General features: G+C 35.5%; 1 protein-coding gene across 4 annotated transcripts; it reads right to left on the minus strand.

Annotated features, from left to right (window-relative positions):
- Positions 1–4925: 4925 nt before the first annotated feature.
- Positions 4926–10071, minus strand: LOC149679118 (uncharacterized). Of its 4 annotated transcripts, XM_089836943.1 has the most exons (3): positions 9145–9800; positions 8857–9059; positions 4926–6140 (listed from the first exon to the last, which is right to left on the minus strand). In XM_089836943.1, exon 3 carries the CDS (start codon positions 6061–6063, stop codon positions 5239–5241), a length of 825 nt encoding a protein of 274 aa, XP_089693069.1. In that variant the 5' UTR covers positions 6064–6140; positions 8857–9059; positions 9145–9800; the 3' UTR covers positions 4926–5238. The 4 variants fall into 4 exon arrangements, with proteins under 4 accessions (XP_089693069.1, XP_089693067.1, XP_089693066.1 ...); XM_089836941.1 differs by lacking the exons at positions 8857–9059; positions 9145–9800 and adding an exon at positions 9844–10071; XM_089836940.1 differs by lacking the exons at positions 8857–9059; positions 9145–9800 and adding an exon at positions 9814–10071.
- Positions 10072–25283: the final 15212 nt, after the last annotated feature.

The raw sequence follows: 25283 nt of genomic DNA on the forward strand, positions 1-25283 counted from the left end.
CCCCCAACCCACAAAAATATGAAATATTATGAATATATATTTGACTAGTATCCCCGCGTTGCCCGGGTGTTTTAAGGAACTATGTCGACGATAAACACTAAATAGACTTTGCTCCCACTTCAATTTTTTTACAACTTTCAAAATCAATGTTACGACGCTTAAATAGTGGCTAAAATGATCCAGAGTATGATGTTCTTAACAGGCTTAATGGCTTGGGTTCACCGCATTACCAGTCTATAGACGACTACAATCAATGCACTTCTAAAACTTTCCCATAGTGTTAACGATGTTGGGAAAGAACAAGCATGCAAACCAAGAACTTTCGAAAATATATTTAGATTAAAATTTGATCACTGTGACGGTCCTAAGACAATACAGAATGCCAACTTATAATAATAAACGTATGATAACATGTGTGGCAATATGAACAAACAGTAATATTAAGCTATTAAACCTCTATACGTGTTACCAGAAGGGGATAATAGAAGAAGGATGACACTCTGTATCCTTTTAATACTTTAGTTATGTAACGTCATTCTTCCTAGGCTCACCCTTTTTGTTTGCTTTCCCGCTCATCTAACTTCAGATGGGCATCAGGTGAATTCTATAATTATTTGGCACTAAATCCGCCGCAATCAACCCACAAACCTCGTCTTGTAGCCCAGGACTTTTAGGGTTTGACCTAGAACATTTGAACATAAAGATGAAAATTGGTACATGTGTTATTTTCGACCCAACAAAAATATACTAAAAGTCCCCTGCTGTAGAGCGCGAGCTTTCGCCGCCATCTTGGAAAATGGCCGCCGGGAATGCCAGCTACAATGTATGCCACATTCTTCTTCAAAAATTATGAAAATTGGTACACATTGTGACTGGGACCACATGAGCATCATAGAAAAATTTTACAGCTCTGTGTTCGATAGTTTGGTCGCCATATTGGAAAATGGCCGCCGTGAAAGCTAGGTACAGTATATTTCACTATGTTGTTGGAAAATTATGAAAATGGATATATATTATAATCAGAGCTGTGTAAACATCATAGTAAAATATTGAAGCCATTCATGAGATAGTTTGGCCGCCATGTTGGAAAATGGCCGCCGGAAATGTCATTTAGATACAGTATACTTTTCAAAAATTATAAAAATTGGTACATTTAGTGTTGAAGACCGTCTAAACATCATTATTGAATATTGAAGACGTGCTACTGATAGTTTGGGCGCCATCTTGGAAAATGACTGCTGGAATTACTAAATATATTTCAAACATAAATCTTTTCGAAATTCCTATATTGAGTAAGTGATTTTCATTAACGTAATAAGCACCAAAAAATAGCCATCTCCAAGTCGATATTATTGACGCCATCTTTAAAAATGGCCACTCGAAAATTATTACCCTAAATTCTGAAAGAATGAAAAGTCATTCAAAGCTGTAATTCTCAACATGTTGATTAGGGTATATAATTTAATATGGGGGTTTATACATTCTTGTGTTGTTAAAGATTAGATTTAAGACAAATCTCTAACAGTTCGTTCATATTCATCTCGTCAGTCTGAAGATTTTTTTCACAATAATTGCATGTCAGAGGCCTTGATTAGGCGCAGTACCTAGCTGTTGGCTCATCATATTCCAAATTGAACCTGCGGAAACGTCGTGATGGCACACGGGATCGGACAGCGGCCCCGACAAACGCCCCTTGGGCAGGTGACAGAAGCTGGACACCGTCAGCGGCGAGCCTAGCCAGAAGGTGGTCGGTGAAAGGGAAGGATTAAGGCAGCAGGAGGGTCGAGGGGACGGAGGATTTCCATCCAAGCACATCAGTGCCACACGACCGAAACAATGTATCTGCGACCCTCAGAGGGTTGCCAATATCGGGGTCAGCCAATTAAGGCAACACCTGGGCGGGGGCGAAGCGGCCGAGCAAAACCTTCAGGGAACGGGACAAGGAACGGTCTGAACCAAGGGTGAACCCAAGCAACTCCTGAACCGGCACACCGAACTCGGGCCCCCTCCGCCACAAGAAGCCCTTTTGCTCTGATCCATCACAGCTAGTACAGCGACAATGCCCACACAATGCTGAGTAAACTAATTCACATCGTCTACATCCACAGCTCTTTACACAAGAGGTTCTGGAGTTACAGATAATGAGTATTAAACGTTGGTCTTGAGTGGCGTGAATGGGACTTAGGATTCGGGATCGCGAACCCATCCCCATTCTTCGCGGTTTAAATGGTTTCCTAGCTATTGTTGTAGCGGAATAGCTTGGCTCTTTTGCTAGACTATCACACCAGAATTGGAACGTCTTCATTCTTAAATCTGAGACCAAAACGACACCAAGAAGAGAATCTCAAATGGAGGCATTTGAGAAAAAAAGGTTCAGAGAACACTTATTTCATTTACATACTGGATGTGGTTATGATAAGGCGGGGTTTAAAGGCACAGGATCACCGAATTTCTAGTCAGGACATAGTTTCAAAAACTAGAAATTTTGCCCTGCCGTCAAGTAGCGCCCTCAGAAAAAAAACGGGGAAAATCATCATGAACCCCTTCATCATCTCTATTTTAGTCCCCCCATCCAAAACCGAAAGAATTTACCCCTCCCCCACTCTATTTTTTGACACGTGCAGTTTCACTACCCCCTAATCCCGTTTTCACGGTGGTATTGCCCTCCAAAACTTTCCATACAGCCCTGCACTTGAAAAAAAAAAGCTTCCCTAGGGGCTAGGGCATTTCTTCGAACTTCGAATCATTGAGAATAAATATAAGGAGGACTAAACAGCATAGCTTTCAGTTCCGCCTTGCTATAGTCGTGTTCAAGAGCAGATGAGCGGACTACTTGTTTTTCTATAGAGTATCACCAGCCCTAATTATGATTGTATAGGCATCTTCTCATCAACAGAAGTATAGTAGGCAGTACTCCCAAGCACATTCATCAAAAGGTCCCAAGTTTAGGCGTTACTACTCCTATAAATTCTCTATGGTTTATGCTATGTTGGTGGTAAAATGCATAAAGGTCACGCCTATTAGATTATTTTGAGGGCTTAGGTTCGGTCTAAGTAAAGGGAAACCAAAAACTTTCCTTTATTTTTTATTGTTCAAATTTTCAATGGTAAAAAGAGTAAGAATTTTTTTACTCCTGAGTTGTCTCATTCGCTGCTTTTCAGTCACTAGACTCGGGCAAAGAAAATATACGCTCCAGGAATGGAAGGTATGTCTCGGGGTTGGGTTGACAAGGAACTTCCGGTCTATGCAAATAGGGTGTGATACTGTGCCTTTAAAGTAATGAGAGATAATCAACATCTTACAAATACGTTGAGAGTTTTTAATGAAAATATTAAGTCAACAATAGCTAGAAAACGATTTAATCCCGAACAGTGGGCATGGGTTCGCTATCGCTAAAGTCAAAGATCTATTCACACTCTGATTCCTGCATCAGATATAGCTTTGCTTTCCTTTGTTTCAGATTTTAGGATAGTAATCTTTCAGTGACCATTTTTAAAGAATGGGGTCGATAACTTAGACTTGGAAATAGTTATTTTTATGGTGATTAATACGTTCATGACAATCATCTACTCAGTAAAGAAATATCGAAAAGATTTATATATCGGTAATATATTCGGCATTTCACGCAGTCAATTTCCAAGTTGGCGCCCAAACTATCAGCAGCACGTCTTCAATATTCAAGTACGATTTTTAGACGGTCTTCAACAATAAATGTACCAATTTTTATAATTTTTGAAAAGTATTTTGTATCTAAATGACATTCCCGGCGGCCATTTTCCAACATGGCGGCCAAACTATCTCATGAATGGCTTCGATATTTTACTACGAGTTTCTCACAGCTTTAACTATAATATCTATAAATGTTCATAATTTTCCAACAATATGGTGAAATAAACTGTACCTAGCATTCACGGCGGCCATTTTCCAGTATGGCGACCAAACTATCAAACACAGAGCTGTGAAATTTTACTATGATGTTCATGTGGTTACGATCATAATATGCACCAATTTTCGTAATTTTTGAAGAAGAATGTGGAATACATTGATGCTGGCATTCCCGGCGGCCATTTTCCAAGATGGCGGCGAAAGCTCGCGCTCTACAGCAGGGGACTTTTAGTATATTTTTTGTTGGGTCAAATACAACACATGTACCAATTTTCATCTTTATGTTCAAATGTTCTAGGTCAAGCCCTTTTTTAGCCTATCTGTCCTGGCCTATTGGGGGGGGGGGAGGGAATCCACAAGCTTGTCTTACCAAATTGTTAAACGCTAATAGAGTAATAATGAGGGAAGTATTTATCGCGTATGTGATTCGGTTTAGTAACCTTGCTCCAAATGTTCCGAAGAATGACGTTACACTTACCTCGCTTTGTGGAACACTTCTCTCGAAGAGAAGTATTATATACTTCTGGTGATACTCCTACTACTATGTGCTGAAAAAACAATAAGCAAGAATGCAACGGTAAAGTTAGAGTTAGCGACAGTCTGGGAAATAGCACACTTCCTCTGGTCCAAAACCAGTTTATTAATTGCTTGGACTAGTTTTTTAATTCAAAAAGTGGGGCTTACTGGTCCTCGGGACCAGTTTATTATTTGCAAATCTATAAGAGAACAAAGCCTGGGACCAGTCCGGAGACCAGTTTATTATTTCGGACCCTAGGGGGGTCACTGGTCCCAAGGACTAGTTTAAAAAATATCCTTATTTCCCAGACTGGTTAGCGACATTTTTCCTGTCTTTGTTTTTCTTTTTGAGACCATTCAGTACCAGAGCCGATGACGAAGTTAAGCAAATGACGATCCAGGACCTTTATCAAGTACTACGTTAAAACCTGAAGAAACTTCAGACAATTCAAGTGGAAATGAAAGTTCCGAGGAGTCTGGTGGCAGAAATGGAACTCGTTCGAAAGAAAAAAAAAGCTCAAAAGTTTGGAAATGCGTTTGGGTATCCAAAATTTATTATGGATTTTTAAATTTTAGTATCCTCTATGTGAATTTTATTACATTTAATACAAAATTAATTCTGAAAATGGGATTGTAACAATTTAATATAGTGCCCCAAGTGTCTTGTCTCTGAAAATGTGCTCCGCTTCCATTAACACCCTCCCGAACAGAAAAATTGAATGGTTTATTACACAGTTTCGGGGTATTCATTACAGAAGAGGACGATAGATTGTTTTTTGTCCTACATATTAAAAATGTGAATCCATCCATTCATGTGACTTTTCCGTTTATGTACTATCACATGACATCTCTGCCTGCATCCATAGTCACGCTGATCACATTTGAAGGTTTTTTACCACTGTGAATGCGTTCATGTCTGATCAAATAATTTTTCCGCGTACTTGCATAGCCACATTGATCACATTTGAAGGGTTTTTCACCGCTATGAATGCGTTTATGTGTGGTTAAATGGAACTTACGCCTGCTGGAAAAGTCACATTGATCACATTTGAAGGGTTTTTCAGCACTGTGAATGCGTTGATGTGTGATCAAATCTTTCTTCTGTGTACTTGCATAGTCACATTGATCACATTTGAAGGGTTTTTCAGCAGTGTGAATGCGTTGATGTGTGATCAAATCTTTCTTCTGTGTACTTGCATAGTCACATTGATCACATTTGAAGGGTTTTTCACCGCTATGAATGCGTTGATGAGTGATCAAATTATTCTTCTTTGTACTGGCATAGTCACATTGATCACATTGGAAGGGTTTTTCACCACTGTGAATGAGTTGGTGAGTGATCAAATTACTCTTCATTTTACTGGCATAGTCACATTGATCACATTTGAAGGGTTTTTCACCAGTGTGAATGCGTTGATGTTTGATCAAATCATTCTTCCACGTACTTGCATAGTCACATTGATCACATTTGAAGGGTTTTTCACCACTGTGAATGCGTTGATGAGCGATCAAATTATTCTTCTTTGTACTGGCATAGTCACATTGATCACATTGGAAGGGTTTTTCACCACTGTGAATGCGTTGATGAGTGATCAAATTATTCTTCCACGTACTTGCATAGTCACATTGATCACATTTGAAGTGTTTTTCTTCCTTACCCATTCTAGCGCGACGCTGTAGACCCCTTTTATAATCAGTTGAATATTTGAACCGAGTTGAACGTTTCTTCTTGAATTTCCCTACAGAAAATTATTAATGAAATATAAAAACCACACATACACCATTTACTTTTTAGTATCAAAAATACTGTAACATTCAAGCGCACTTCATAAAAAAGGATAATGCTAAGGTCTACGAAAACTAAGTTTTAAAGAAAAGAAACGGTACTGATCAGGGGGTTATCCGATGAATAAACGACTTTATCAACAAAAAGGAGATGTACATCAACTGAAATGCAGGCCCGCGAAACTAGAAAGGTCGTATTTTCATTAAATTAATTTAGCCTGGATAATTGGTTCAAATAAGCTACATCGAGGATGTCAAAACCAGAACAAAAAAAAAAAAACTCGGTAAATTCAAGTACGTTCTGAATTAAAGAGGAAGAAAGAGGGAAATTGAGCTCCACGAAGAAAATTTTAGTTAAAAATCCTAGACACTTTTCAAGATTATGCCTGACTATTTGAGTTGTAAACCAGAGCCGACTTCATCGTAGCATTGAGCGCCCCATGATTTGATTAAAACTTTTTACGACACGTATAAACCCCGAGATTTTTGCCAATTTTACGCAAATTCCTCACTCAGGTATGAACTTTGAAATGGGGGTCTACCTATTTACACCAGGAGTGAAATGGGTTTCGGTTTTTCACCTACATCAATGCCACTAGCGTATTTCATTTACCGCTCAATGCCGCTAGATAATCTCGAGCTCGGATTTCCGTTTTCCAATTACCGAGCGCTGGATCCGAGATCTCATTGGTGCCTATCTGTACAGAACAGATAGCTCGCTAAATTTTTAAAAACATGACGACCCAAGAGCTCGTAATAGCAGCCACATCATACCCTACTTAACAGGCGTACATAACATTTATGTGAATAGCCCCTCGATGCGCTACTTTTAACTGTGCTAAAATGATTACCCGTAATCCTTACTTCAATAAATTTACTTATGTTATAATTGTAATAGTGCGACACAAAGAGAAATTTTGAGTGAGTAGCCCCTCGATGCGCTACCCTTAACATTGCTAAAATCATTACCCGTAAGACCATTTTAAAAACAACAATGCTAAAATGATTACACACAAGTAACCCTTAGTATCAGAACAGAAAATTTTAGTGGTTACCCCCTCGATGATCGAGTTACCATTAACAGTAACTGGCTCTATACTGGGATCATCAGACCCATACTATCTTACGGGGCACTTGTCTGGTGGACAAGGGTCCGGCTTAAGACGGTGCAGGCTGCCCTGCGCAAGCTTCAAAGGCTTGCCTGCATTGGTGTTACGGGGGCCATGAGATCGACCCCAACTGCTTCCCTGGAGGTGCTCCTTGACATGCTTCCTCTTCATCTCTTCATTGAGGAGGAGGCTGTCATGGGAGCCTACAGGCTCAACATTAGTGGCTGCTGGGTTCCAAGACTTTGGGATTACAGCCATACGAAGCTCTTTCGGGAGTACGCCGCACTTGAGCCGTCGCTTACGATGTGCTCTGACAAAACCGTTACCAGTTTTGATTTCACTAAGCCTTTCAGCATCCACTTTCCCAGTCGGGCAGAGTGGACTAACCTGCTGCCTCTTGGCACTGGGGGTGAAACTATTTGGTTCACCGATGGTTCCAAGACTGATTCCGGCGCTGGCGCCGGCTATTACTGCCAAACCACAAGGGTCGGCTTTTCTGCTTGCCTGGGTACCTTCGCTAGTGTGTTCCAGGCGGAAATTGCCGCGATCTGTTATTGCGCAGATTACTGCATTAACAAAGGGTATACCGGACGGACTGTGAGAATTTATTCTGACAGTCAGGCCGCCCTGAACGCGCTGAACCAGTGTCAGATTACCTCTCAACTGGTGCGCAGCTGCCTTGATCTGCTAGCTCGACTGGCATCCTGCAACAGGGTTCTGTTGTACTGGGTGCCAGGGCATAGCGGATATCATGGCAATGAGCAAGCCGATAGATTTGCGAAAAGGGGTGCGGAGGCCAAGCTCTTGGGGCCGGAGCCGGCCGTCCCCATCCCCTACAGGCACGTCAAACGGTGTCTGCATGACAGGTTGACTGTCATACAAAACCAGCTCTGGCATAACATGGAGGGCCAGAGACAGACTAAACTTTTTGTCAATGGTCCCTGCAGGTCTCGTGCCAGAGACCTAATTTCGCTCAGCAGACGGGATATTAGGCTGGCCACCGGTCTTTTGACCGGGCACTGTCGGCTTAATAGGCACCTCCATCTGATGGGTTTTGCCGACGACCCTCTCTGTAGGTCGTGTCAGGAGAAGGAAGAAACATCCGCTCACGTACTTTGCGAGTGCGACTGCTTCGCCTCGCTTAGACTAGAATATTTTGATTCACATACTTTGGAACCCTCGAGGGTCTCCTCTATTACGGTGGAGCGAATTCTACGCTACGCTGCAGCTACGGGCCTATTCAAGGCCTGAATATGAGGATGCACAATATGCCTTTGGCATCGGTGCTAGGGCGTGTACCCTCCTCAACAACAATAATAATAATAATACCATTAACAGTGCTAAACTGAACACGTACTTAACGCTCGATTAATACACGCACAGAAAGTTTTAGTTTACAAAATAAACTTATGCCGACGCATGCTTTTCGCATCTTATAAAATTCTAACATGAACTTATGGCCAGAAGCGTTTGAAAGAGAAAGAATTCGGTAAAACACCCAATAATTGTTATATCCCGGTGCCTTATGACCAATCTAAAAATAGCATCAGTATATACTTGCTTTTGCTTTTAAAATTTCCCTTGATTTCTTTGAATGTTGAAATAGGGGATGGGGAGCGTGATTGAAAGCGTAAAATCCTTATTGTCGACGGCTGACAGAGAATTTAAAGGGAGTAGGAAACCTCCCATTTAAATTAAGGCAATAAAATAATGCTCTCCCTCGCTTTAAATATATCCAGCAAACGTAAAACTCAATTCACAATGCTTAACCACAAATAAATGCTACGGTTATACTTACTATTATAATCCCCTTCATCTTAAAATACACGAAATTAAAATATCACCTCACCACAATTCTCTCTCATTCACTCTCCCTTCAATGACGAACGAAAAATCTTTCAAGACAACGACACCGCCCACCACAACTGACAACAACAACAGGGCAGATCAAACTAAGACCCACATCGTAGATGTTCATCATACCATGTGGCTAAAAACGTTAACGCAGCTCCGGAAAAGAAGCGGATTTTATGTTATCGAGAGCAAATAGAGAGCGGTCTCATAGCAGGTAAATGGAATACGCTATTAGACCAGGGTTCGAATTAAAAAGCCCAGCCCAAAATAACCCCGCGGGTTTAATTGGGTTTTACCCACCATAAAAAACCCATTTAATAAAAGCCATCACTAAGATCTTCAATTTTGATGAATTTGAATGCTAGATAGTTTAAGATGTTTGTTGTTTCAACTTCAAAAGTATTATTTAACAATATTCATTATTTTTAATGAAACGTTTTAAGACGTTTTATTAAGCTGTTACTTTTGAATGACAATTTCTACCATGAACGCAACTGCTAAAGTGAAAAAACCCAAAAAAAAAACTTAAATACGCAATAAAACCCGGTGGGCTGGGTTTTTTTGAACCCTGTATTAGACTTTACACCGAGAGAGCGGGATTAATTGATTAGCATATTTCCCCCATCCTGGGTACTCAAGACTATTAAAGTATAAAATGGCTTACCAATTTCCGAACAAGGCGATGAAGTATTACCTTCGAAATTCTTTGGAGCGACATCTTCACGTGTCTCCAAGTTGGACACCAAACTATTGCTTTCAACTTCAACCGGTATTTCGGGCAAATGGCTTCCCAATGAGACGGAGGTCAATTCTGATATTTCACTTGGGTTACGTCCAAGTTTAGGTACACACACTGGATCACTCGATGACCTCGGATCAACAAACTTTCGCTTTCGCAAGCGCAGTTTCATAGTTTCATTTAGTCTATAAGTTTTCCTCGCATCTGTCAAGGTGATTCTGGATTGGATATCATCAAGATCGTTTTCTAGGGCTCCTTCTAGTGAATCGATTTCGACATTTGCGTCAAGATGATTTTCGACTTCAACATTAAATTCTGGAACACGAAATTTCGGCGATCGAGTTGCAATATCCTCAGTTTCTCCCTCAGTCGAGAAATTTTGTGATTTACAGTAATAATCATCGTTAATGATAATATTGTTCTCGATAGGTCCTCCTGGCGAATAGCTTTTTGTCGTCGTTGTGTCAGGAGGTATTTCGAATTGGTTTTCAACCTCGAGGTTACAGGGTAAAGGCGCGCGTAGAGGAAAATTGTTACTCGTAATTTGCGTTATAAGCCCCTCATTTTCAGCCTTTTTCGACGTAATTTTAGTTTCGGTGTTTGTATCGTGAACCTCCGCAACATATTGACAATCAGAAACTGTTGATTCTTGAATAATATCCTCTTTACACGGAATGCATTGGACAATTGGAAGGGTTAACTCCTGGCCATTACTTCCCGAATCATTTTCAACAGGTTCAGTTTTCACGTAGTCATCGTTGGATAAATGATGTACTCCACATTGCTCCTATTTTTTTTTAAATAATTAACAATAGTTCTTAAACTAATTAATTTTTCTATTGACCATGAAGATGAAGAATGTTCCATTATTTCCATACCATCAGATCTTCGATCCTCCTTTCCAGCTCTTTAATGAGCCTATTGAGCCTTTCAATTTCGTCAACTTGCTTATTTATCGTTAATGAAGTTCTGATTCTCTCTTTTTCCATGTTTGAAATTAAAACATTACACTAAACAAAATAAGATTCCATTACAAAAGTTAATATTCTCGGGACTTCCTTTGGGGGATGAGCAAAAAGGTCCTAATTCTGTTTCTTTGTTAATAACGACAAAACTAAATATTTATTTTTGATAACGAGGGATGTGCTACCAATTCTCTTAGCTTTGATTCCCTTACTTCTTTGATCAGATCATCTTTGCTTAAGTCATCATAATTAAAATTTTCCTCATCTTTCATTTCCTAAAAATATGGTTTCCGTAATTTTGTATTTTCCCAAAACAGGGAACATTCCAATAATTTCGGAAATACCTCTTTAATCGCCACCCTTTGAAGATTGACCAAACTCATTTCGGAATTTTGTAAATTGAGTTTGTGAAATTGTAAATCTTCCCTAAAATAAAATCATTTAAAAAAAGAACAATTAACAAGTAAGATCTATTTCTTTTCAAAGTATAATAGTTTCGATATGGTTGGATCCATTACATGCCCTATTGACATCCAAGTCGCATTATATTCTTCACTTACCAGCTTAAACGTTTGACCATAACGCGACAATCTTTCAGAAAATCCATCATACTTCTTAGCACAGTTTCCCTGTTAAGATAACATATGTAACGGCCGCCACTTTTTTACAGAATTACAGAAAGTGCCTACAAGTGCCCTCAGTAGGAAAACTACTATAGCAGTAGTTTTATAGAAAAAGACTTATATTTAAGTTAATTACCGGTGAAACTGGTTCAAAATTGCATATATATAATAAGTAAGCTATGATCTATATTATAAAACATTTTAAAACTTAATTCCGAACTAATTTACTTAAATTTAAGGGTGACTACAACTTACTGTTATACACAAAATGCTTACATTTAAGTTAATTACGGGTCAAATTAATTCAAATTTACTATACATAATCAGAAACGTGTTTGGTTTAATATACACTACTTAAATAGTTAATAACTAGCTATTGTCTCACTTAATTTCAGGGTGTCTACAACACACTATTTTACAGATTCATGGGTGCCTCCAAATATACTATTTTACAGAAAATGCTTACATTTAAGTTAATTACGGATAAAATTAATTCAAATTTACTATACATAATCAGAAACGTGTTTGGTTTAATATACACTACTTAAATAGTTAATAACTAGCTATTATCTCACTTAAATTCAGGGTGTCTACAACACACTATTTTACAGAAAATGCGATTATTTAAGTTAATTACGGGTCAAATTAATTCAAATTACCTACATCTACTAAGAATATTACGCTCTATAATATGAACGCATTTAAAAATTAATTTCTATCAAATATACTTAAATTTAAGGGTGCGTACAGATTTTGTACTCGGGAAAAGATGACTTACAGGAGGCACTATTTTACAGAAAATGCGATTATTTAAGTTAATTACGGGTCAAATTAATTCAAATTTACTACACATAATCAGAAACGTGTTTGGTTTAATATACACTACTTAAATAGTTAATAACTAGCTATTATCTCACTTAATTTCAGCGTGTCTACAACACACTATTTTATAAATTCATGGGTGCCTCCAAATATACTATTTTACAGAAAATGTGATTATTTAAGTTAATTACCGATCAAATTAATTCAAATTACCTATATCTACTAAGAATATTACGCTCTATAATATAAACGCGTTGAAAAATTTATTTCTATCAAATCTACTTATATTTAAGGGTGCGTACAGATTTTGTACTCGGGTAAAGATGACTTACAGGAGGCACTATTTTACAGAAAATGCGATTATTTAAGTTAATTACGGGTCAAATTAATTCAAATTTACTATACATATAAAGAAACGTGTTTGGTTTAATATACACTACTTAAATAGTTAATAACTAGCTATTATCTCACTTAAATTCAGGGTGCATACAAAACACTATTTTACAGATTCATGGGTGCCTCCAAATATACTATTTTACAGAAAATGCTTATATTTAAGTTAATTACCGATCAAATTAATTGCAATTACCTACATCTACTAATAATATTACGCTCTATAATATAAACGCGTTTAAAAATTTATTTCTACCAAATATACTTAAATTTAAGGGTGCATACAGATTTTGTATTTGGGAAAAGATGACTTACAGGAGGCACTATTTTACAGAAAATGCTTATATTTAAGTTAATTACGGGTCAAATTAATTCAAATTTACTATACATAATCAGAAACGTGTTTGGTTTAATATACACTACTTAAATAGTTAATAACTAGCTATTTTCTCACTTAAATTTAGGGTGTCTACAACACACTATTTTACAGAAAATGAATTATTTAAGTTAATTACGGGTCAAATTAATTCAAATTTGCTATACATAATCAGAAACGTGTTTGGTTTAATATACACTACTTAAATAGTTAATAACTAGCTATTTTCTCACTTAAATTCAGGGTGCCTACAACACATTATTTTACAGATTCGTGGGTGCCTCCAAATATACTATTTTACAGAAAATGCGATTATTTAAGTTAATTACGAGTAGTAATCATACTTAAACTGAGGAAGGCAACAAGACTTTCGTAATCTTGTCTACTGGGGTAAGAATTTTACCAAAATGTGAATATTTAAGTTAATTAAGTATGAAATTAAATCTAACTTGGATTATAATGCTATTTGAGTGTGATGTTCAAATTAAACACTATGAAAAGTAAATTGTGCCAATTAAACTTACGGTAAGGGTGCCTTCAAAATATTGCTAAAGGAAAACCACGGCCACAGCGGTTTGAACTGTCCAAAATGCTTTTATTTAACATAACTATTAAAGTAATGAAATTTAATTTGTTAATGTGTCATATGAATGTGGTGCTCAATTTAAACGCAATTTAATGTTAATTGCGAGCAATTATTCTCAAATATAAGTTGCCTACAACTTACATAATACAATTTTACATAACCTGGGTGCCTACGAGACACAATTTTACCAAAACGCTTTCATTTAACTTAATTTTGGATGGAATTCGATCTAAGTTGGTACATATACATTTGAGATTGCGCTGATTAATTTAAACGCGACTTAAAATTAATTCTGAGCAATTATTCTCAAATAAATGGTGCCTACAACTTTTGAATTTTATATAACCTGCGTGCCTACAAGACACTATTTTACCAAAACGCTTTCATTTCACTTAATTTGGATGGAATTCAATCTAAGTTGGTACATATACATTTATGATTGCGCTTATTAATTTTAACGCGATTTAAAGTTAATTCTGAGCAATTATTCTCAAATATAAGTGGCCTACAAATTTTGAATTTTACATAACCTGGGTGTCTACAACTTTTGAATTTTACATAACCTGGGTGCCTACAAGACACTATTTTATCAGAACGCTTTCATTTAACTTAATTTTGGATGGAATTCAATCTAAGTTGGTACATATATATTTGAGATTGCGATGATTAATTTAAAGGCAACACAGTTTCTCGATGCAACTACCCTTTTTGAAACACTCTGTATAAATTAACGTAATAATTTTTGTAAGTTTTGTTAATGGTTTTGATGTTATTTTAGCAATTTAAAACAACAGCACTCTTCCGTTTTGAACTATTAAATTATTAAATAACAAAAGAATTAACACAACAGTTATCCAGGAAAAAATTGGTGTGATGGGTTATATTGGAGAAATTTGATCACATTAAAATTTATTAAATATGACGCAAAGCAATAGGACTAGGGCGCTTACTAGACCCAAAAGCTATCATCTGTGTGGGCTAATTATTTTTGGATTACATGATATGGGGTATACAAGTTTCTAGTACCCCTAGCACGTGACGTGATTTATTAATGGCCCCTCGACAACTATGCGTTTTACAAGTTACGAGTCTAAGAGGGAAAGGCGCGGGGTAAAACTCTGCCTTCCATCTCGCTTTTTAGCCCCACCGCTGTGGGTGTTTTGGATCTGAGAGTGCACAAACACAGCACTAGAGCAACTCTCTTGTATCTCCGGATACTTAGGGTTGCCTACCCCCTTTTCCCGTCGAAAGGGTGTATTTTCTATCGCGCTTTGTAAAACCATAAGGAGATTATCTCTCTAAGGGCCCAAGATTCTATGCTACGGTTGAAATGTATGTATGTCCGATTTGGTCAGCCATCCGTCTCATCTCAAGTAGTATAATAATTGTATAGCCTAAACAGAGGCCGAGCGCATTCGCTGCAGAGTAACCCGGCATTGAACATTTTTCCCTCCTTCAAAGATTTCTCACGACAGCGCTTCGTGATTTTTACTAAGCGCGAATTTACCTCTTGTGTCTGAGAGAACTGGGGGGTTCTGGAAATTCTCTTACTTATTTTTTCCCCTCAGTCCTTCCTCTCTCGCGTCTCGCCACTCGCCTCCCCGCCTGTTTTAGTTTGATTCCCAACCGCTTGGGAGCGTTATCTCAGAGCTCGCGTCTAGACCACGACCGGCTTAGGATATCATTCGTGGCTGATTTTGAAAATTATTTTTCTCTCCCGCGAATTTCACGAAAAATTCGGAAGGAGCCCCTATACAAAATCTACGTCACATCTAGCAGAACTAGATGTTTTTGCTAATAGATGCGCTTGGGCCCTTAGAGAGAGAGATAATTTCCTTATGGTAAAACGCATAGTTGTCGAGGGGCCTTTAATAAATCACGTCACGTGCTAGGGGTACTAGTAACTTGTATACCCCATATCATGTAATCCAAAAATAATTAGCCCACACAGATGATAGCTTTTGGGTCTAGTAAGCGCCCTAGTCCTATTGTTTTGCGTCATCTATATCTATATAAATCAAAGTCCTGACTGACTGACTGACTGACAGACTGACTGATAATCAACGCCCAGCCCAAACCGCTTGCCCTAGAAGGCTGAAAATTTGCAGGAACGTTACTCATAAGTAGTAGGCGCGTACTAAGAAAGATTTTTTCAATCCGCCGCCATCTTAAAAAATGGCGCCCAGAAATGTAAAAAATATTCTCTATGCAATTAAGTACGCGCGTTTCAACCGATTTCACAAATATTTAGTACACTGGTTTGCTTTAACCTTAAGACGGGCTGAATGGTCTTTCGGGTTTGATTTTTCGCCATCTTTTAAAATGGCGCCCAGAAATGTAAGAAAATATTCTCTATGCAATAAAGTCCGCGCGTTTCAACCGATTTCACAAATATTTAGTACAATGGTTTCCTTTAACCTATAGACGGGCTGAATGGTATTTTGGGTTCGATTTATTGCCATCTTTTTAAATGGCGGCCAAAAACTTAAAAACCCTTCTTTCTGGAATAATGTACGCGTGAAAAGTAATAAAAAATATCCCGACGGGCTGACGGACTGTGCTGAGTGCCTTCGCTCCTAGGGTGCTACAAAAATATTAGTCATCAGTAAAATCTACACATTCTTTATATCATTTTAGATGGAAGTTCTTATTACACGCGAGCAACGCCGCGGGTAACGGCTAGTATTTAATAAATTTTAATGTGATCAAATTTCTCCAATATAACCCATCACACCAATTTTTTCCTGGGTAACTGTTGTGTTAATTCTTTTGTTATTTAATAATTTAATGGTTCAAAACGGAGGAGTGCTGTTGTTTTAAATTGATAAAATAACATCAAAACCATTAACAAAACTTACAAGAATTATTCCGTTAATTTATACAGAGTGTTTCAAAAAGGGTAGTTGCATCGAGAAACTGTGTTGCCTTTAAATTAATCGTCGCAATCTCAAATATATATGTACCAACTTAGATTGAATTCCATCCAAAATTAAGTTAAATGAAAGCGTTCTGATAAAATAGTGTCTTGTAGGCACCCAGGTTATGTAAAATTCAAAAGTTGTAGACACCCAGGTTATGTAAAATTCAAAAGTTGTAGACACCCAGGTTATGTAAAATTCAAAATTTGTAGGCCACTTATATTTGAGAATAATTGCTCAGAATTAACTTTAAATCGCGTTTAAATTAATCAGCGCAATCATAAATGTATATGTACCAACTAAGATTGAATTCCATCCAAGTTAAGTGAAATGAAAGCGTTTTGGTAAAGTAGTGTCTTGTAGGCACCCAGGTTATGTAAAATTGTATTATGTAAGTTGTAGGCAACTTATATTTGAGAATAATTGCTCGCAATTAACATTAAATTGCGTTTAAATTGAGCACCACATTCATATGACACATTAACAAATTAAATTTCATTACTTTAATAGTTATGTTAAATAAAAGCATTTTGGACAGTTCAAACCGCTGTGGCCGTGGTTTTCCTTTAGCAATATTTTGAAGGCACCCTTACCGTAAGTTTAATTGGCACAATTTACTTTTTATAGTGTTTAATTTGAACATCACACTCAAATAGCATTATAATCCAAGTTAGATTTAATTTCATACTTAAATATTCACATTTTGGTAAAATTCTTACCCCAGTCGACAAGATTACGAAAGTCTTGTTGCCTTCCTCAGTTTAAGTATGATTGCTACTCGTAATTAACTTAAATAATCGCATTTTCTGTAAAATAGTATATTTGGAGGCACCCACGAATCTGTAAAATAATGTGTTGTAGGCACCCTGAATTTAAGTGAGAAAATAGCTAGTTATTAACTATTTAAGTAGTGTATATTAAACCAAACACGTTTCTGATTATGTATAGCAAATTTGAATTAATTTGACCCGTAATTAACTTAAGTAATCGCATTTTCTGTAAAATAGTGCCTCCTATAAGTCATCTTTCCCCGAGTACAAAATCTGTATGCACCCTTAAATTTAAGTATATTTGATAGAAATTAATTTTTAAACGCGTTAATATTAGAGAGCGTAATATTCTTAGTAGATGTAGGTAATTTGAATTAATTTGATCGGTAATTAACTTAAATAATCGCATTTTCTGTAAAATAGTGTGTTGTAGACACCCTGAATTTAAGTGAGATAATAGCTAGTTATTAACTATTTAAGTAGTGTATATTAAACCAAACACGTTTCTGATTATGTATAGTAAATTTGAATTAATTTGACCCGTAATTAACTTAAATAATCGCATTTTCTGTAAAATAGTGCCTCCTGTAAGTCATCTTTTCCCGAGTACAAAATATGTATGCACCCTTAAATTTAAGTATATTTGGTAGAAATTAATTTTTAAACGCGTTTATATTATAGAGCGTAATATTCTTAGTAGATGTAGGTAATTTGAATTAATTTGACCCGTAATTAACTTAAATTTAAGCATTTTCTGTAAAATAGTGCCTCCTGTAAGTCATCTTTTCCCGAGTACAAAATCTGTATGCACCCTTAAATTTAAGTATATTTGGTAGAAATAAATTTTTAAACGCGTTTATATTATAGAGCGTAATATTATTAGTAGATGTAGGTAATTGCAATTAATTTGATAGGTAATTAACTTAAATATAAGCATTTTCTGTAAAATAGTAAATTTGGAGGCACCCATGAATCTGTAAAATAGTGTTTTGTATGCACCCTGAATTTAAGTAAGATAATAGCTAGTTATTAACTATTTAAGTAGTGTATATTAAACCAAACACGTTTCTGATTATGTGTAGTAAATTTGAATTAATTTGACCCGTAATTAACTTAAGTAATCGCATTTTCTGTAAAATAGTGCCTCCTATAAGTCATCTTTCCCCGAGTACAAAATCTGTATGCACCCTTAAATTTAAGTATATTTGATAGAAATTAATTTTTAAACGCGTTAATATTAGAGAGCGTAATATTCTTAGTAGATATAGGTAATTTGAATTAATTTGATCGGTAATTAACTTAAATAATCACATTTTCTGTAAAATAGTGTGTTGTAGACACCCTGAATTTAAGTGAGATAATAGCTAGTTATTAACTATTTAAGTAGTGTATATTAAACCAAACACGTTTCTGATTATGTGTAGTAAATTTGAATTAATTTGACCCGTAATTAACTTAAATAATCGCATTTTCTGTAAAATAGTGCCTCCTGTAAGTCATCTTTTCCCGAGTACAAAATCTGTACGCACCCTTAAATATAAGTAGATTTGATAGAAATAAATTTTTCAACGCGTTTATATTATAGAGCGTAATATTCTTAGTAGATATAGGTAATTTGAATTAATTTGATCGGTAATTAACTTAAATAATCACATTTTCTGTAAAATAGTGTGTTGTAGACACCCTGAATTTAAGTGAGATAATAGCTAGTTATTAACTATTTAAGTAGTGTATATTAAACCAAACACGTTTCTGATTATGTATAGTAAATTTGAATTAATTTGACCCGTAATTAACTTAAATAATCGCATTTTCTGTAAAATAGTGCCTCCTGTAAGTCATCTTTTCCCGAGTACAAAATATGTATGCACCCTTAAATTTAAGTATATTTGGTAGAAATTAATTTTTAAACGCGTTTATATTATAGAGCGTAATATTCTTAGTAGATGTAGGTAATTTGAATTAATTTGACCCGTAATTAACTTAAATTTAAGCATTTTCTGTAAAATAGTGCCTCCTGTAAGTCATCTTTTCCCGAGTACAAAATCTGTATGCACCCTTAAATTTAAGTATATTTGGTAGAAATAAATTTTTAAACGCGTTTATATTATAGAGCGTAATATTATTAGTAGATGTAGGTAATTGCAATTAATTTGATAGGTAATTAACTTAAATATAAGCATTTTCTGTAAAATAGTATATTTGGAGGCACCCATGAATCTGTAAAATAGTGTTTTGTATGCACCCTGAATTTAAGTAAGATAATAGCTAGTTATTAACTATTTAAGTAGTGTATATTAAACCAAACACGTTTCTGATTATGTGTAGTAAATTTGAATTAATTTGACCCGTAATTAACTTAAGTAATCGCATTTTCTGTAAAATAGTGCCTCCTATAAGTCATCTTTCCCCGAGTACAAAATCTGTATGCACCCTTAAATTTAAGTATATTTGATAGAAATTAATTTTTAAACGCGTTAATATTAGAGAGCGTAATATTCTTAGTAGATGTAGGTAATTTGAATTAATTTGATCGGTAATTAACTTAAATAATCGCATTTTCTGTAAAATAGTGTGTTGTAGACACCCTGAATTTAAGTGAGATAATAGCTAGTTATTAACTATTTAAGTAGTGTATATTAAACCAAACACGTTTCTGATTATGTGTAGTAAATTTGAATTAATTTGACCCGTAATTAACTTAAATAATCGCATTTTCTGTAAAATAGTGCCTCCTGTAAGTCATCTTTTCCCGAGTACAAAATCTGTACGCACCCTTAAATATAAGTAGATTTGATAGAAATAAATTTTTCAACGCGTTTATATTATAGAGCGTAATATTCTTAGTAGATATAGGTAATTTGAATTAATTTGATCGGTAATTAACTTAAATAATCACATTTTCTGTAAAATAGTATATTTGGAGGCACCCATGAATCTATAAAATAGTGTGTTGTAGACACGCTGAAATTAAGTGAGATAATAGCTAGTTATTAACTATTTAAGTAGTGTATATTAAACCAAACACGTTTCTGATTATGTGTAGTAAATTTGAATTAATTTGACCCGTAATTAACTTAAATAATCGCATTTTCTGTAAATTAGTGCCTCCTGTAAGTCATCTTTTCCCGAGTACAAAATCTGTACGCACCCTTAAATTTAAGTATATTTGATAGAAATTAATTTTTAAATGCGTTCATATTATAGAGCGTAATATTCTTAGTAGATGTAGGTAATTTGAATTAATTTGACCCGTAATTAACTTAAATAATCGCATTTTCTGTAAAATAGTGTGTTGTAGACACCCTGAATTTAAGTGAGATAATAGCTAGTTATTAACTATTTAAGTAGTGTATATTAAACCAAACACGTTTCTGATTATGTGTAGTAAATTTGAATTAATTTTATCCGTAATTAACTTAAATGTAAGCATTTTCTGTAAAATAGTATATTTGGAGGCACCCATGAATCTGTAAAATAGTGTGTTGTAGACACCCTGAAATTAAGTGAGACAATAGCTAGTTATTAACTATTTAAGTAGTGTATATTAAACCAAACACGTTTCTGATTATGTATAGTAAATTTGAATTAATTTGACCCGTAATTAACTTAAATGTAAGCATTTTGTGTATAACAGTAAGTTGTAGTCACCCTTAAATTTAAGTAAATTAGTTCGGAATTAAGTTTTAAAATGTTTTATAATATAGATCATAGCTTACTTATTATATATATGCAATTTTGAACCAGTTTCACCGGTAATTAACTTAAATATAAGTCTTTTTCTATAAAACTACTGCTATAGTAGTTTTCCTACTGAGGGCACTTGTAGGCACTTTCTGTAATTCTGTAAAAAAGTGGCAGCCATCAAGAAGCATCACTATTATTAAAATTATCCAAGTCTGTAAACCAAAAACGTTGCAAGTTTGCAACATAACCTTCAGCTTAAAAACACGAGAGTGTAGGCCAAACTAGACGACACTGGAGGCTCAGAAGCTGGGTAAGTGTAACTGGGTTCTCCCGAGTCCCGACTCCGAGAATCAAGAATATATACAAATACAATACATAAGAAACCTAAGCCTTGGTCTTAAAGAACATCCAAAAACCAATATCTTATAATTTAATGAAATCAATTACCTTTAGTTTTATACCTGGATTGCTTTATTAAACAAAATTTCGACCTGATAGCAAAGTGTTTCTTAGCAAGAGTGTTACAGAAAATTTATAAAATGAAATAAATATTTTGAGCCGGTAAAATACTAAACAAGCGTCGACTGCTCAAAAACAAGTTTAACCATGGAGCCTGTATCTTGTTAAGATTAAGGCTCCATGGTTCAACTTCCACAGAATGAATCAAACTGAAAATGTCAATTTAACTTGTTATTAGGCACAAAGCTAGGCCCTCCCTTGTTCTCAATATGCTTGAAAATTGAAGAAATGGGTATCAGCGCGCTAACAGGTTAACCTGACGTTTAACTCAAGAGTTGTACTTCCGTAATTAACTAAAATTAACATACTTAGACTTAATTGTTTCTGATTAGACTAGCCGATCGCACACCCTGAATACTTAATTGTTAAATTAAGAGTATTCCGAAAAGTAACTTCGCTCTAGTTTTTCGGTTAGAGGTGGCTAAATATCACGAAAAACCCCATGTTAATCTCCATAGGAAAATTGGCAAAAGCATGTGAATTTTGCTTTAACGTTACAGAAGAGTATCAAGTCATATCTACAAGGGCCTACCGGCCCTGTAGAATTCTTGAAACTATTATTTATGAGCGAGATAATGGATTTTATTAAGTATCACGCAAGAACAATTTTTATGAAACCTATTACCAAGGTTCAAAGGCAAACAGGAATAACTTAAAGTTAGGTAGTACGACCGGCTCATGACATATTGTCTCTCAACCAAAGAACCCCACATACTATTCACCCTACAGAAAAGTATCTTCCGGCCCAGTACCAACTTACTTTCAGTATTTTCTATTTGAAATTTACCCTTGCTATTACTCAAGTCATAATTATAGAACTGTTTTCTCTTTGCTAGCGTATATTGCATTTATTTTCTTATTAATTCTATAAATGATGCAGACTTAATTTGAAACTTTCCAATAAACCATCAAAGGAAACATTGCTATTGAGTAAACAATTCTACCCAAAATCAATACAGCAGTTGACCAATAAATTGTTTATACCTTCAATCAGCAGTAATATGGACAACTCCAAGATACAACTCTACTGGATTTCTCTTGGTACGACACATTCGATTTTTACATTAAAATGACCGTTAATAAATTTCATTTGGAAGCCAACAATTATTCTGTTAAGTCGATCGTTTACAGAGCAGCCGATCATTAACAAATCTGGTCTGCAAAGCAACCATTTATAGACCATATAGCCGACTATTAACAGATCACCAAGACGACCATTAACAGATCATCAAGTCGACCATTAACAAATCGGGTTGCAGGTATAGAAAACCCAAATAATTACAAGATTTATTCTGAACTAAAATTGCATGATTTTGCTGCCGTAAATTTGTGCTACAACAAGAATTTCATTAAAAATCTAACAATTTACTGTAACATGCTTATTTAGCCCGATTGAAATATAAATTTTTAAGCATTAATTTACAAAAATATCAAAGGAAATGTAACGGATTAAGCTAGATTCCCACTCGATCGAAAACACGACTTTATATAAAATAAAGTTGCTAAGGGTGGTTTTCATTTACATAAAACTAATCAGCCTTTTTGGCAAAAAACTGGAAAATTCCCATAGAAATAACATGGGAATTTTTATAGAAAAGGCCAAATTGTGGAACATATACTACAAAAACTATACATTTCGTAGGATTTTAAACGGTTTTGAATGAACATATGATCTTCATAAATAGGTCCTTTTCTAGTTTTTATTCAGAAAAATTAAGGTTTAGTATGTTTATTTTTAATTTGCGATTTTTTTCAATGATATTAGAAATTGACAAAACGTTCGAAAGTTGCCTTTATTAGCGTTTAGTAATTGAGTAACATTTGGAGTGATTATATTTCAAGTTTTATGGATGAAATTCTCTATTGAAGGTTAAATAAGCTTGAATAGTTAGCGAGTCGATAAGCTCGGTTCAAATCTAACTTATTTACTTTTAGAAGCAACAGCTTTGCCCAAGTCTATGACGTCACTGAATTCTGTAAGTGCACAAGTCTAAGACTAATTAAGCTAGATTCGTGATTACAGCAAATTAAGCTAGATTAGCCATTACAGCTAATCAATCTAGATTAGCTATTACAGCTAATTAAGCAAGATTAGCAGTTACAGCCAATTAAGCTAGGTTAGCGATTACAGCTAATTAAGCTAGGTTAGCGATTACAGCTAATTAAGCTAGGTTAGCGATTACAGCTAATTATGCTAGATTAGCGATTATAGCTAATTAAGCTAGATTACCGATTACAGCTAATTAAGCTAGATTATACAGCTAATTAAGCTAGATTACCGATTACAGCTTATTAAGCTAGATTACCGATTACAGCTAGTTAAGCTAGATTAGCGATTACAGCTAATTAAGCTAGATTACCGATTGCAGCTAATTAGGCTAGATTATCGGTTACAGCTAATTAAGCTAGATTGGCGATTACAGGTTATTGAGCTAGATTACCGATTACAGGTAATTCAGCTAGATTACCGATTACAGGTATTTAAGCTATATTAACGAACACAGGTAATTAAGCTATATTAACGAACACAGGTAATTAAGCTATATTAACGAACACAGGTAATTAAGTTAGATTACCGAACACAGGTAATTAAGCTAGATTACCCATCCCAGGTAATTAAGCTAGATTACCTACACAGGTAATTAAGCTAGATTACCCATCACAGGTAATTAATCTAGATTACCCATCACAGGTAATTTAGCTAGATTACCTACACAGGTAATTAAGCTAGATTACCCATCACAGGTAATTAATATAGATTACCCATCACAGGTAATTAAGCTAGATTACCCATCACAGGTAATTAATATAGATTACCCATCACAGGTAATTAAGCTAGATTACCCATCACAGGTAATTTAGCTAGATTACCTATCACATGTAATTAAGCTAGATTACCTATCACAGGTAATTAAGCTAGATTACTCATCACAGGTAATTAAGCTAGATTACTGAACAGAGGTAATTAATATAGATTATTGAACAGAGGTAATTAATATAGATTATTGAACAGAGGTAATTAAGCTTGGTATGTATGACATGTGTCGGTGCACAACTCTATGACATGTGTTGGTGCACAACTCTATGACATGTGTTGGTGCACAACTCTATGACATGTGTTGGTGCACAACTATATGACATGAGTTGGTGCACAACTCTATGACATGTGTTGGTGCACAACTATTTGACATGAGTTAGTGGACAACTTTATAACATCTGTTGGTACAAAACTATATGACATGTGTTGGTGTACAACTCTATGACATGTGTTGGTGTACAACTCTATGACATGTGTTGGTGTACAACTCTATGACATGTGTTGGTGCACAACTCTATGACATGTGTTGGTGCACAACTCTATGACATGTGTTGGTGCACATCATGTCTACGATATTTGTTCGGAATCTGTAAACAGGTCTGCGGAGTCATTTTGTGCACAGGTCTAAAAAATCTTTTTGTGTACAGGTATAAAAATCTTTGTGTGCAAAGGTCAACGGAATTTTTTGAGCATAGGTCTACGGAATATTTTTGTGTACAGGTTAACTTAATTTTTTTGTGGTAAAACTACCGCTTCCTCTAAGTTTTGCATGTTAAAATGACGGTGAAGCAATTTTATTTCGACTGGGCGTCGATTGTCTAGTCAAGCAGTCTGAATTTACAGTTCTATAATAGATTTATGTTAGTTCAAACGAGTTAATTAATGCATGCGCATCGCCCTAAGACTTTTTCTCTTCTA

This window comes from Phalangium opilio, unplaced genomic scaffold, assembly GCF_054372755.1.
Source record: "Phalangium opilio isolate 3A_F unplaced genomic scaffold, DU_Popi_V2 ptg000042l_1, whole genome shotgun sequence".
Lineage (NCBI taxonomy): Eukaryota > Metazoa > Arthropoda > Arachnida > Opiliones > Phalangiidae > Phalangium > Phalangium opilio.

Excerpts from the sequence above, each read along its gene's own strand:
- LOC149679118 (XM_089836940.1), bottom strand. The coding sequence starts at position 10,060 with ATGAAACTGCGCTTGCGAAAGCGAAAGTTTGTTGATCCGAGGTCATCG. Across the intron at positions 6,141-9,813 it reads ATCGCCTTGTTCGGAAATTG|GGAAATTCAAGAAGAAACGT; the intron begins GTAAGCCATTTT and ends AATTTTCTGTAG.